At 44.3% G+C, this 14,232-nt stretch overlaps 1 protein-coding gene and 1 long non-coding RNA gene across 4 annotated transcripts; one reads left to right on the forward strand and one right to left on the reverse strand.

Moving 5' to 3' along the window:
• Positions 1 to 222: 222 nt before the first annotated feature.
• LOC112231420 (CLOCK-interacting pacemaker) lies at positions 223 to 12,108 on the forward strand. Of its 3 annotated transcripts, XM_024398169.2 has the most exons (5): positions 265 to 400; positions 505 to 578; positions 4,177 to 4,394; positions 7,943 to 8,202; positions 9,025 to 12,108. In XM_024398169.2, the coding sequence occupies exons 3-5, from the start codon at positions 4,184 to 4,186 to the stop codon at positions 10,315 to 10,317; spliced, it is 1,764 nt and encodes a 587-aa protein (XP_024253937.1). In that variant the 5' UTR covers positions 265 to 400; positions 505 to 578; positions 4,177 to 4,183; the 3' UTR covers positions 10,318 to 12,108. The 3 variants fall into 3 exon arrangements, with proteins under 3 accessions (XP_024253935.1, XP_024253937.1, XP_024253936.1); XM_024398167.2 differs by lacking the exon at positions 505 to 578 and having other exon boundaries at positions 223 to 400; XM_024398168.2 differs by having other exon boundaries at positions 267 to 578.
• LOC121841701 lies at positions 10,455 to 14,210 on the reverse strand. The gene is made up of 2 exons (XR_006080737.1): positions 13,426 to 14,210; positions 10,455 to 13,203 (listed from the first exon to the last, which is right to left on the reverse strand). It is a non-coding gene; the product is annotated as an uncharacterized LOC121841701 (long non-coding RNA).
• Positions 14,211 to 14,232: the final 22 nt, after the last annotated feature.

The raw sequence follows: 14,232 nt of genomic DNA on the forward strand, positions 1-14,232 counted from the left end.
GTGTGTGTGTGCGCGCGCGTCTGTGGCAGACACATGCGCTCCCCTACACTTCGCTCTGATTTGAGCCTAAATCCCGCCTACTTTCAGTATACCTCCTCACGTGGATTAAACCATGTTGCCGCCCGCACACGTGTTTACGCACGGGATTGGCCACAGCACTGCTGTCTATGATGGGTACGTCACTGCTGACCGGGGCATCACCACTAGGCTATTACTATTCAGATAAGGAGGAGGGTCTATGCGTAATGCACATCATCATGGACGCTTTTTGTACAGACAGGGCGTATAGGTGCATTGCCAGTTACAATGTATCAACTCGAGAACTCAGCGACAACATTAACGGGTGTTTGAAATACTTTTACATTGTTATTCTGGATGAGGATGCCCTACCGAGCAGGAGGTAAAACATTTTTCTACAGGATGGTACCCTAGCTAGGACTTGAAACTTGAGGAAAACAGTTATCTACATGATTCAAAGATGCTTTGGTTGGTATCTGCCTATAGACTGAACGCTTGTAAGCTCCTAGGGCGGTGAGGTTGACAAGGCAGACGGTTTAAGGACAAGGACAGAATAAATGGTAAGACAAATTATAACATTGGCTTCATAATGATTATACTTCATACTTTTGCATGCATATCTCCAAATATCAACAGTTTAATCATTTAAGGAGTTTGTTCCAATATCCCCAACTCGATAGCCTACTGTTTAAACAGGTCACGCTACCAATTTAGTGCCTTTTGTGAAGTGTAACTTGGTCCCCAAAAATAACTTTGTTCAACTTCATAAAAAAACACGTTTTCCAATTTTACGAGTTTTTTTTAAATATTTCTACTACAGTAAGTACCTGTTAAGTACCAACTAAAATAATAGGTTTGACCTCACAGTCTTGATTTCATCTAAAAATCAAACATAAATCCCCTTGTGACAGCGGTTTGGAAGCTTGTTGTGTGCAACAGGGAGTGGCAATTGAATGCAAGCTTCACAAAGACCATTTTATTGTTCAAACATTCTAGCATGTCTTCTATGGGTAACTGGGTTGACGTGTTATACCGGACCCCAGGGCCATGCACAGACCTTTTGGGGGGCAGGTGCTGAAACTGTAAAAAGGGCACAAAACAAAAATACATATTTGACAACTGTGGTCACAGACTTGTTGAGCAATTATGACTTTTATTATTTAGTTACATAAAAACAATAGATGGCATCTTAATGGTTAATTAAATAAAACATATTTAATGTAGATTTAATGACGACTTGGGGGCAATGGATTCAGAACAACAATGACAAAAACTGTACATTTTATTTTACCCAAAACAAAAAGGCACTTTAGAGACTGGAAGGGAAAAGGGGCATGTGCTCTGTACAGGTAGAGCTCTATCTGCGCAGGTACCTCCTCAACCCGCTCACTTTTCCACCACAAAACACCAGAAAATGGCAAAAAAAGAAGAGTAGAATCAGCTCACCTGCTTTCACACTATGGTTTGACTATTAGTTCAATGTTTCTTTAAAAGGGAATAGTTTCACCATATTAATGAGAGTTCAGTTCACGTAACACGGTTGACCTTAAAATAAGGGACAAATGTAAACTAATCACTAATTACATGAAATAAATAATAATCTTCAGAAATGACTTTTTCAAAGCAGGAGCATAACTTGGGTTTTCAATGACGGTACAAAACTTGGGGTTTGTTGTGGTTAAGTGGGTCACAGAGGGACATGTCAAAATGCTGCGTTTCAGGACTTTAGCAAGTCTGATGTATTGATTTTTCCATGTGGTCTATATTAATAGGGCACGTCATTTCATATAACAGGCTTTTAAAATTCAATATTGGTGCACAACTTCTACTTAAAATATCAAAGGGATGCAAAAGGAACTCTTTTGGTGGAACGACCCAAATACTACTTTATGAAAACTTAGTTAGGGCTTTTAGTCTTTTGCTTATGGCTAGCTGACTAAACCCAACTCCACAATTTACGATGGAGTTGAGAGGCGACTATTGTTGGCGGACTTGACCTCCGACATCACACAAAGTGAAGTTTCTATCAAAAACGACTGATTTCAGCACCCTGATTTCAGGCCCCTGATTTCTGTGTATTCTTTGGATGCTGAAATCAGTCGTTTTTTTGATAAAAACTTCATTTTTATGTGACGTCAGAGGTCAAGTTCGCCCATAATAGCCGCTGCTCAACTCCATCGTAAATCGCGGAGTTGAGTTTTTAACAGTTATTTAACTCGGCAAGTCAGTTAAAACTTCTTAAGGATCGGACCCTTTTTTTCAATTTTCCCCTAAAATGACTCACCCTAATCTAACTTCCTGTAGCTCAGGACCTAAAATGACACACCCTAATCTAACTGCCTGTAGTTCAGGACCCGAAGCAAGGACATTCATATTCTTGATACCATTTGAAAGGAAACACTGAAGTTTGTGGAAATGTGAAATGAATGTAGGAGAATATAACACATTAGAGAATATAATACATTAGATCTGGTATATATATATTTTTCCATCATCTTTGAAATGCAAGAGAAAGGCCATTATCTGACTAATGACTCTAGGCACAATTAAAATGTTGGCCACTAGATGGCAGCAGTGTATGTGCAAAGTTTTGGACTGACCCAAGCAACCATTGCATTTCTGTTTAAAATGTTGTATCAAGTCTGCCCAAATGTGCCTAATTGGTCAATATTTACATTTTCAAGTACATAACTGCACTCTCAAACAATAGCATGGTATGTTTTCACTGTAATAGCTACTGTAAATTGGACAGTGCAGTCAGATTAACAATCATTTAAGCTTTCTGCCCATATAAGATATGTCTATGTCTTGGGACATTTTCTTGTTACTTACAACTTTATGCTAATAACATTAGCGCAACCATCCCAAGGGTGGGACACCGATCTGTAGAGATGTTTATTAAGTACAAATTCTTATTTACAATGACAGCCTACTCTGCCCAAACCCAGACGGCGCTGGGCCAATTGTGCGCCGCCCTATGGGACTCCCAATCACGGGCCGGTTGTGATACAGCCTGGAGTCGAACCAGGGTCTGTAGTGACGCCTCTAGCACTGAGATGCAGTGCCTTAGACCCGCTGCGCCCACTCGGGAGTTTAATCGTCTAGATTATGATAAGGAAACAATGAGTGATCCATGGTCCTGAAAACTAAACTAAATTGTTCTGTGTACTTGGCAATGCTTTTATATTATGATGATGCTAAATATTCTGTGCATCGTGCACACGTGTCAATGGGGGTTGTTATTTCTATGTAGCAGCTATGGTGCCACTGCCAGCCAGCAATTACATAACACGGTTGGAGGAGGTACTTTGCACAGAGGCTGTCTAGCCACAGATGATCTTATCAAGTTACTCCTCCCTCATCCGCATGCAGGTCCTAGGGTGTTTACTCATAGGCTACGCCACGTTACAGCGGCTTATAGCAAACATGTGAGCCCATACTCAGCGCTGCTTACTCCAATTACTCGCTATTCAAGTCATGCTGGATGTTCATTGTGGTGATGTAGATTTGTATATCCTTTTTTTTTAATGTGGCAACAGCAAATAGCTTAGACCATTAGGAAGTAAGAAAATGGTGTCCCATGTTTCTCCCCACATTCGTGATCCATAAACTGATGGAACTGTAAGATGTAGGCTAATGAAAAAGTTATATTTGATGTCCTTAATCAATCAACCTCTTGGGGACATTACTCTATCGTGTTGGTACTCCAGCATAAATATCTATTCTGATACCCTCAGGTTGAGCTTTAATAGTGATAAGCTGGGGATCATTTAGTTCACAGGTCTGTTATATAAAGTGGAGCTGGTGTCATGTATATGCTGGTGAAGGCTGTAATGTCAAAATCCATTGCTTTTTTTTTTAGCAATTAAGAAGTATTCTTTTGTCCTCTCTGGGAGTGTCTGAATATCTCTTGCGCATCCAGTTAGTTCCTCAGTTCATATGCCTATTTTGGACTATGAGGTAACAAGCATATACTTTTCTCCTTTGTACACACTAGCCATCCATGCCTGAATCACAGTAGGGATATATGAAAGCATCTTTACTCTACTGAGTTATAGCTGAACCAGCCACGTAGCCCAGCATTAGTCATCAAATTGATCAGGAGGACACCTGGTGCCATTGCGGTGTACATGTTTCTCACTGCTCTCCTCCCTGAAGGTCCGTGATGCCAAAGGAGCAGGCACATTTTGGGGAGCGGCCCGAGCGCGTACCCCAGGGCACCTCTAAGAATGCCAAGGATAAGAGTAACAGTGCCACTCTGCGGGCATCCCAGTGTGGCACTCACAGAGACCAGGAGGGTAGGAGAATGGGCATGAACGGGAGGATGTCACTGTCTGACTCGGAGAAGGACTCAGAGAAAGACTCCGGATACTCTGGTGAGTAACTCTCTACTTTTGGCCACAAGAGATATTCTCTTTTTGTCCCCCAGCAAACATTGGCACCATGTGGCCCAGGGTTGGGGTCAATTTGAATTGGCCCATAGAGATGTATAGAGATCATTACATGGACATAACTCATATTGCATGGACACTGCCATTGAGGGCTTCCTCCATTTTAAAGTAGTCATTTGTGTGGGGATTCCTATGAGTTGGCAGCCATTAGCCAATGATCAGAGTATTGTCTTCTTTAAATTGGGTTGCGTATGGTTTGTAAATGGCTTTAAGCTATATGACCGCCATCTAGTGGCCACAAAAAAGTTATGACACAAGATTTACTGCAGGTGGCGGTAAGTCGCCAATATTAGTTTTACACTTTTTCAAACGTCAAAAGAATACAAATATTGACTGCTTTAAAGTGGAGATAGCCATTGAGGCTATCTCCATTTACAGACAACATAATGGCTCAGATATAACGTTGTGTTCTCTACACATCTCTATGAATTGGCCACACCCCACAGGAAGCTAAATTTGAATCAAATCAAATCAAATCAAATCAAATTTTATTTGTCACATACACATGGTTAGCAGATGTTAATGCGAGTGTAGCGAAATGCTTGTGCTTCTAGTTCCGACAATGCAGTAATAACGAGCAAGTAATCTAACTAACAATTCCAAAAAAAACTACTGTCTTATACACAGTGTAAGGGGATAAAGAATATGTACATAAGGATATATGAATGAGTGATGGTACAGAGCAGCATAGGCAAGATACAGTAGATGATATCGAGTACAGTATATACATATGAGATAAGTATGTAAACCAAGTGGCATAGTTAAAGTGGCTAGTGATACATGTATTACATAAGGATGCAGTCGATGATATAGAGTACAGTATCAACGTATGCATATGAGATGAACAATGTAGGGTAAGTAACATTATATAAGGTAGCATTGTTTAAAGTGGCTAGTGATATATTTACATCATTTCCCATCAATTCCCATGATTAAAGTGGCTGGAGTAGAGTCAGTGTCATTGACAGTGTGTTGGCAGTAGCCACTCAATGTTAGTGGTGGCTGTTTAACAGTCTGATGGCCTTGAGATAGAAGCTGTTTTTCAGTCTCTCGGTCCCAGCTTTGATGCACCTGTACTGACCTCGCCTTCTGGATGACAGCGGGGTGAACAGGCAGTGGCTCGGGTGGTTGATGTCCTTGATGATCTTTATGGCCTTCCTGTAGCATCGGGTGGTGTAGGTGTCCTGGAGGGCAGGTAGTTTGCCCCCGGTGATGCGTTGTGCAGACCTCACTACCCTCTGGAGAGCCTTACGGTTGAGGGCGGTGCAGTTGCCATACCAGGCGGTGATACAGCCCGCCAGGATGCTCTCGATTGTGCATCTGTAGAAGTTTGTGAGTGCTTTTGGTGACAAGCCGATTTCTTCAGCCTCCTGAGGTTGAAGAGGCGCTGCTGCGCCTTCCTCACGATGCTGTCTGTGTGAGTGGACCAATTCAGTTTGTCTGTGATGTGTATGCCGAGGAACTTAAAACTTGCTACCCTCTCCACTACTGTTCCATCGATGTGGATGGGGGGTGTTCCCTCTGCTGTTTCCTGAAGTCCACAATCATCTCCTTAGTTTTGTTGACGTTGAGTGTGAGGTTATTTTCCTGACACCACACTCCGAGGGCCCTCACCTCCTCCCTGTAGGCCGTCTCGTCGTTGTTGGTAATCAAGCCTACCACTGTTGTGTCGTCCGCAAACTTGATGATTGAGTTGGAGGCGTGCATGGCCACGCAGTCGTGGGTGAACAGGGAGTACAGGAGGGGGCTCAGAACGCACCCTTGTGGGGCCCCAGTGTTGAGGATCAGCGGGGAGGAGATGTTGTTGCCTACCCTCACCACCTGGGGGCGGCCCGTCAGGAAGTCCAGTACCCAGTTGCACAGGGCGGGGTCGAGACCCAGGGTCTCGAGCTTGATGACGAGCTTGGAGGGTACTATGGTGTTGAATGCCGAGCTGTAGTCGATGAACAGCATTCTCACATAGGTATTCCTCTTGTCCAGATGGGTTAGGGCAGTGTGCAGTGTGGTTGAGATTGCATCGTCTGTGGACCTATTTGGGCGGTAAGCAAATTGGAGTGGGTCAAGGGTGTCAGGTAGGGTGGAGGTGATATGGTCCTTGACTAGTCTCTCAAAGCACTTCATGATGACGGATGTGAGTGCTACGGGCGGTAGTCGTTTAGCTCAGTTACCTTAGCTTTCTTGGGAACAGGAACAATGGTGGCCCTCTTTTGAAGGAAGTAGAATTTAATTCAAAACAAACCAATTCAACTGAGACGAAAAACATGAAAGTCTCATTAATTTGACAAATCTTTCATTAAAATGATATGCCACCAATTCATGCAAAGAATACACATACCATTTAAAATATTAGTTTGATTATAACTCAGATGTCAAACAGTATTTTCTTTGTAATGAGATGTTATATCATTCCCTCCCATACTGCAGTGTTTGATTATTGCATTATGGGAATGTTTTTTATTTATTTACATTAAGGGATTTATTATAGACAACCCACAACATGATCTTAACATATTTATAGACCACTGTAATTGTTTAAAATTGTTTTAGGAGAATGAGTTGTAATAATGAAATATTTCAACCTCATGCTACATGGTATTGGTAACCATACATTGTCAAAAATAAACATTACAATGGTGCTGTGTTGAATAAATAAGCCATTTGAATTTCATTGAATTAAATTATACTTCCTTTAATTAAATTACATTCAAATTCTGCTTTCTGTAGGGTGTGGCCAATTCAAATTCAAGAATTTAATCGGAATCAAAGAGCAGTTATCTCCAATCCCGATGTGGGTCCAACGCAGGCTCAAATATTGATCCCATCTAGCATGGCCATATTGGGCCGATGCGACTTTGTTCATCGACGTTACATTGGTCCTAATGCCCTCACTTTGTGTGAGCAGCCCATATCTGGTGAGGGTAGCCCTCACTTTGTGTGAGCAGCCCATATCTGGTGAGGGTAGCCCTCACTTTGCCTGCAATAAGCGCACCCTTTCGATCAACTGCCATTATTGGGCTCATTTATGTACCAATATGAGTTCATGGTCTTAGCCCTACAAAAAAACAGTTTACAACCAGGAAATGGAATCATTAAAACGTTGGGACCAGCTGGGTTTGCGTACAGCACATACTGGAAGAAAGGGAAAGAGGATACCTAGTGAGTTGCACAACTGAATGCATTCAACCGAAACGTCTTCCACATTTAACCTACCGCTCTGAATCAGAGGAGTCATACTGGTATCGTAAATTCACCCAGCTACTTTAAGATGAATTGCACCAACTAAGTTGCTCTGGATAGGAGCGTCTGTTAAATGACTCATGTATACAGTGGCTGTCTCAACAGGATGAATCTCCTCCCTCTTTCGTTTCTCTCCCTTTATCTCTTACTCTTTCTCTATTTATTTCTTCTCTCTCTCTCTCTCTATTTATTTCTTCTCTCTCTCTCTCTCACCTCCTTCCAACCCTCTTCCCCAGAGACTGGTTCGGACTCGGTGCAGAATGATCTGGATGACCAGCGTATCAGCGTAAGTGAGGCCCACCGAGCCCACAGCAGTAGCAGCTCCCTGAACCACCGGGCCCACAGCAGTAGCAGCTCCCTGAACCACCGGGCTCACAGCAGTAGCAGCTCCCTGAACCACCGGGCCCACAGCAGTAGCAGCTCCCTGGGCCACAACATGCCCCCGTTTGAGGAGCAAAACCCCATCTACGTCATCAAGAACCTGGTGGTTAAACCGGTGAGACACTTTGGTTAGCATTGTAGATTACCATAATGTTTGGTTAGCATTGTAGATTACCATAATGTTTGGTTAGCGTTGTAGATGACCATAATGTTTGGTTAGCGTTGTAGATGACAATAATGTTTGGTTAGCGTTGTAGATTACCATAATGTTTGGTTAGCGTTGTAGATTACCATAATGTTTGGTTAGCATTGTAGATGACCATAATGGTTGGTTAGCGTTGTAGATGACCATAATGTTTGGTTAGCGTTGTAGATTACCATAATGTTTGGTTAGCGTTGTAGATTACCATAATGTTTGGTTAGCGTTGTAGATTACCATAATATTTGGTTAGCGCTGTAGATTACCATAATGTTTGGTTAGCGTTGTAGATTACCATAATGTTTGGTTAGCGTTGTAGATTACCATAATGTTTGGTTAGCGTTGTAGATTACCATAATGTTTGGTTAGCGCTGTAGATTACCATAATGTTTGGTTAGCGCTGTAGATTACCATAATGTTTGGTTAGCGTTGTAGATTACCATAATGTTTGGTTAGCGTTGTAGATTACCATAATGTTTGGTTAGCGCTGTAGATTACCATAATGTTTGGTTAGCGCTGTAGATTACCATAATGTTTGGTTAGCGTTGTAGATTACCATAATGTTTGGTTAGTGGTTGCATTGTCTTGAGGTTACCCTCGGGACAATAATTTGTTCATAGCATCCTTTCCTCATCCTCTTCCTGCTCCTGTTTGTTTAATCTGATCTGTGAAAGTAACCACCTCCCCTTGTCTTCTCTGTCACAATACACCCCTGGTTATAACCTCCTGATGGTATAGTCTGGACCAGAGCAACTACTGCACAGAACCCTGGCGTGGGGGGGAGGATGGGACAGTCTGTCTGGTTCCAAGGCCCCCACCCAGCTCCTACTCATCCAAAAACCAGGGGTACCCTCCCCCGTCCCTGCCCACAACAATCCACAGGGCCAGTCCAAGAAAGGGGGCAGTAGAAGCAACAAGAACCATAACAGCAAGAACTCGTACCTCCCCATCCTCAACTCCTACCCCCGCATTGCCCCCCACCCGAGGAAGGAAGGCTCAGAGCAGAGCAGAGAGGGTGCAGGGGATGTGAAGGAGAGAAGCATAGAGGGCCAGAGCCGGAGCAAGAGGGTATGTACGGAGGACAAGAGAGAAGCAGTGTCCACCACCACTCATCTTCGACCACAGCAGCACCAACACCACCAGCGAGAGAGCAGAACCCAATCCTATTACAAAGTCAGCAGCAGCCGAAGCTCCTCCTCCCACCTCCCTCACCATTCCATGGGTGGCCCTGCCTCCTCCACCCAGCAGGGATCTCACTACTGCCACCAACATGCCAAACCCAGCCCCTCTCCCTCCCACTCCAACGGTATTGGCTCCCCATCCGTCATCAGCTCCCAAAAATCCTCGTCCTCCTCGTCCTCCGCCGACAGCTGGGCCCCAGAGGCCACAGTAGACCTGTCCAACTGCTTGTCTGACTGCTCGTTGGTGCGTCAGCGGCGCTTCCTCAACACGGCAGAGATCCTGAGCCAGTCGGGCCTGCTGGCCATCACGCTGCGCACCAAGGAGCTGCTGCGCCAGAATGCCGCCACCGAGAAAGAGCTGGCCCAGCTCCGCCAGCACGCCCAGCTACTCTGCTTGGCGGCCCAGACCGGCCAAGAGGCCACCCAGCAAGGACCAAACGAAGGTCCCAGCCCCATGGACAAGCTGCTCCAAGCCATGTCCCAATCGGGACGCTACCCGAGCCTCGACTGGACCTACTTTAATGCCAACAGCAACAACCGTCCCGAGAAAGGAGATGAGGCTGAGAAAGACATCAGGGACAGTAATAACAACGACAAGCATAGCCCGTCTCAGAATCCGTTGGTGGCGGCGCCCCTTGGTAACCATGACGATAGCACATCACCTCCGTCGCCACTTTTCGCCCTGTCTCCTGACCCAGAGGACTGTCCCGATGTTCTCGGCAGCTTGCTCTCCATCACTCCATCTCCCCCTCCCCAAAGGCGGGGCCGGAGACATGGGGGAGGCGCTAAGCCCCTGTGTGACCCCACCATGCCCCCGGATAGCTCCACCCACCGGGCCTATTTACTCTAGCGCTTATGGGGAGGGGCCTCCATGGGGGACATTTTGATGGAGGAGCATGTGCCACTGTAGGGGGAGAAGCTAAGGAGTGAGGGGAATGCACTGAACTGTGCAAAACTGTGAATACCCGATCTTAACTGTATTACATCTGATGGACTCTTTTTTTTTTTGTTGCTGTTGACTCTACTACCACACTTAAATAATTATCACAATATTGTTTCTTTTATTGATCTAATTAGCCAGGGTATTTCAATAATGAGAACATACAAATATGCTTCTTAGGGGACGTTGTAAACAAACATGAGAGTCCATGAATGGATTATCCAATTCAGTACATTACATTCCAGCACATCTATCATTAAATGTATGGAATATAATTATTCTGCTAGGGCCCTTTTTAAACATAGAAAGGTTCTCGGTTGTAGTTTTCTGAAAACCCTTGGTAAAACCATAACAGCACACGAGGATACTAGGGGCTTTTCAACATAATGGGAAAATGAACACAGACCAATCCATTATCCGTTTGCTCAGGCTTTCCGACGCTCCTTGACTGCTTCAGTGGCGCCGACAGTGTGAAAGGGGACTTTGACCTCAACCGACCGTCGGGGTAGTCTCCAATGAACTCCCTCATGCCATGGTCAGTGCTACTGTGCTCTCTGGTCATTTTGAGCATTAAAGCCATTCTCAGAATAAAGAATGGCCTGCATGTAGCCTAGTATATTGCAGCTCTGAAGTGCTTTATATATTGTGGGCCATGTTCTCTCTTTGTTCAGTCATATTACCAGCCAGATTCTCTGGTGTAACATGAGACTAGAGTCAGATATCATGGAGACAGACACTGTACTAGAGGCACATTGGTCATAATACCTGATTGAATTGTAGTTAGGCTATACAGTAGTCAGACTATTTTGATGTGCATGGCACTGGGATATCACTGGCTATTTCTGTATAATTTGGTATGCTCCTTTGATCCTATTTGTAAGTGTGTTACCTAAAATGCAGTCTGATTGGATTATGGTATTGTGGGTATGGGCACGGACATGTAATATATGTTTGTCTGCAGCTTTATGGTGGATTAATGGAGCAATCCGCATTTCAAACAAAAGTTTTTGCCCCGTCGCTGATTTGGTAAAAAGCTGAGGGACGGGGCTAAATAAATGGAACCACTCTCAAAAGAAGAGATATAGCTATGGATGCAAGGACCGAACATCGTTGAGATCAACATTATAGTCATGTTTTGAAGCTATAAGTGTTTTTTAAAACAATTATATTATTTACAAACAACAGATTATAAAAAGGTTATATTTTCAGTTCAGATGGGAATCTACAGTTGAAGTTCATGAGGCATTTATACTGTGTACAAAACATTAAGAACGACCTTATATTACCTTATATTGAGTTGCACTTTCATCTGAATTCACCTGGTCAGTCAGTCATGGACAGAGGCAGGTGTGTATAATGTTTTATACACTCAGTGTATAAGTTAGATTTGTCAAGAATCAATAGCATCATTCATTGGAAAGTCAAATGTATGTAGCAATCTCAGCTTGTACAGTTGTGAAATTTGACTGTTTCTATGAAAACACAAAACTATAGGACTTCAGTTATTGTAGATAGAATTAGAAGTGAATTTGAAGATGATATAAAATGTATGCAACTGTGTCAAACCAAGTGTTTGTTCCCTCCTGCTTCAGGCGCCTGAACACGTAGGCATTAACATGATGTAATAAAGAGCTCCAATTCATTCAATAAATACAAATGACTTCAAGTTCATTTATTTGGAGGTCTGTGTTCTGGTTTAATGTGGGTGATATGGTGATGTTTCCACCATCGTTGCTTAACTATTTACATAATCAGAATTACGTAAGTGACATGGAAAAGCCACTGACTACCTCTGACAGCCATGAATAAAAGACAGGGACTATAACAAATGTAGTAATCACAGCCATGAATAAAAGTTAGTCACCAAAACAGTAATCAATAAGCTGAAACATGTGGATCCCTCTTTGGCCCTCTGGCCCAGGGGCTATTATCTACAGAACTTTAGCACGTCAGATGTGTCAACAACAAAGTGTTCCAGAACGGAACCCCCAGTCAGGGTGAAGGTGACAGCATCTTGTTTTGTGTCTGTAGTTTGTTTCTCAGGAGGACCACCCTGGATAAACTTCACATACTGTAGATAGTGAACCTGGGACTGCCCAGAGATAATGCAGAGATAATAAAGAAACAGTCAGACTGACACCTGATCTTTAACTGGAGGGACACATGTTGCAAGGACCAAACAGCTGTCTTGTTCTTAGATGTCTGAGGCATTGACCTGCTCACTGTCTTAGTCTACCTGGTTTCTCCACTGAGGCTTCTCAAGCCAGCATGAGTGTCTGGAGTACTTTCTGAGGTCCTGGACTCCTCTACGTCTGGAGTATGCCTGAGGTCCTGGACGCCTCTACGTTGGGAATATGCCTGAGGTCCTGGACGCCTCTACGTCGGGAATATGCCTGAGGTCCTGGACGCCTCTACGTCGGGAATATGCCTGAGGTCCTGGACGCCTCTACGTCTGGAGTATGCCTGAGGTCCTGGACGCCTCTACGTCTGGAGTATCCCTGAGGTCCTGGACGCCTCTACGTCTGGAGTATGCTTGAGGTCCTGGACGCCTCTACGTCTGGAGTATGCTTGAGGTCGTGGTCGCCTCTATGTCTGGAGTATGCCTGAGGTCCTGGACTCCTCTACGTCTGGAGTATGCCTGAGGTCCTGGACTCCTCTACGTCTGGAGTATGTGTGTCGTCGCCCCCCCTCCCCGAGTGTGCGGGAACTCCATAGTGGGCTGTGTGGGGAAGCTCAGTGTGTCCCCCGGCCAGACACGAAGACTAGAAGCTTCTTGACGGTCAGAGACTCACATCCCTGAAGAAGACACAAACAAAGACAATATGACCTAGGATGAATCTTGAGAGGCTGACGTACTTCTCCTAAACATAATGCATTACTATTCATATATAAAAACATTCTCTCCTTGATCTCCTCTATTATGCCTGTTTCCAGGACCCAGATTCAGCCGTGTCCTGGACTAAAAATCATCCATGATGATTAATCAGTTGCATTGAAGATTGATGACATTTTCCTTACACTCCACCCCAATAAGCCAGTCCCTCCAGTAGCCATACGTTATGTTCTCAGCTATTCTCTCATCACTACCGGGGGCTGAGAAGTTCACGTGGAAGAGCGTGAGGTCTACTGCAGAGAGAGGTCTGGCTAGTAATATCTGCTTGAATACAGCAGGATGCCTCTAGCAAGCCCAATGTAGCCAGTCCTCCTTTCATTTGGTTTAAACAACAAAAAGGACAACACAGAGTGAGGGACACAAGAGACTGAGCTCATAAAAGTAATTACTGTAAAGGGTTTTATCTCACAGCAGTGCCAAAAGTGACTAGGCCCAACTCAGCAGTTATTGTACAAAACATACTTAATGGTCCACATGACAACCAAACATCCAAATAGCCCCTCGCAGCAAACCGCACAATGTCTTCCCTGTCCTCCCATGTTTGGACAGGGCTGAGGACCCCCAGCGGACGCAGAATTAAAGACTCCTCCTCCATGACCTCACTAGCAGCCTCCAGGGTTGTGGCCGCCTTAAGCTGTGGGTTGAATGACACGATATCACAATGCAAATCACAACCCCAGGCCTGTATTCACAAAGCATCTCAGAGTAGGAGTGCTGATCTAGGATCAGTTTCCCATTTTAGATCATAATGAATAAGAATATACAGGTCACTGCCAAAATAAAGGAAACACTTACTGCCTTTGTCAGTCGATAGGAACATTCGCCCGAGCTATTTAGGAGGGATATCACACCTGGCACAAATGGTTGTCTAGTTCTGTTTTTCCTGCTGAGGGGTGCTCTATACCTGCGCCCAGAGGGGAGTAGTTCAACGT

Source organism: Oncorhynchus tshawytscha, linkage group LG33 (assembly GCF_018296145.1).
Source record: "Oncorhynchus tshawytscha isolate Ot180627B linkage group LG33, Otsh_v2.0, whole genome shotgun sequence".
Lineage (NCBI taxonomy): Eukaryota > Metazoa > Chordata > Actinopteri > Salmoniformes > Salmonidae > Oncorhynchus > Oncorhynchus tshawytscha.

What these genes read in the sequence shown, in the direction of transcription:
- LOC112231420 (XM_024398167.2), top strand. Translation starts at nt 246, where the DNA reads ATGCACATCATCATGGACGCTTTTTGTACAGACAGGGCGTATAGGTGC. An exon ending in GATGCCCTACCGAGCAGGAG is followed by an intron (nt 401 to 4,176) that starts GTAAAACATTTT and finishes TCCTCCCTGAAG; the next exon opens with GTCCGTGATGCCAAAGGAGC. An exon ending in AGAACCTGGTGGTTAAACCG is followed by an intron (nt 8,203 to 9,024) that starts GTGAGACACTTT and finishes CTGATGGTATAG; the next exon opens with TCTGGACCAGAGCAACTACT.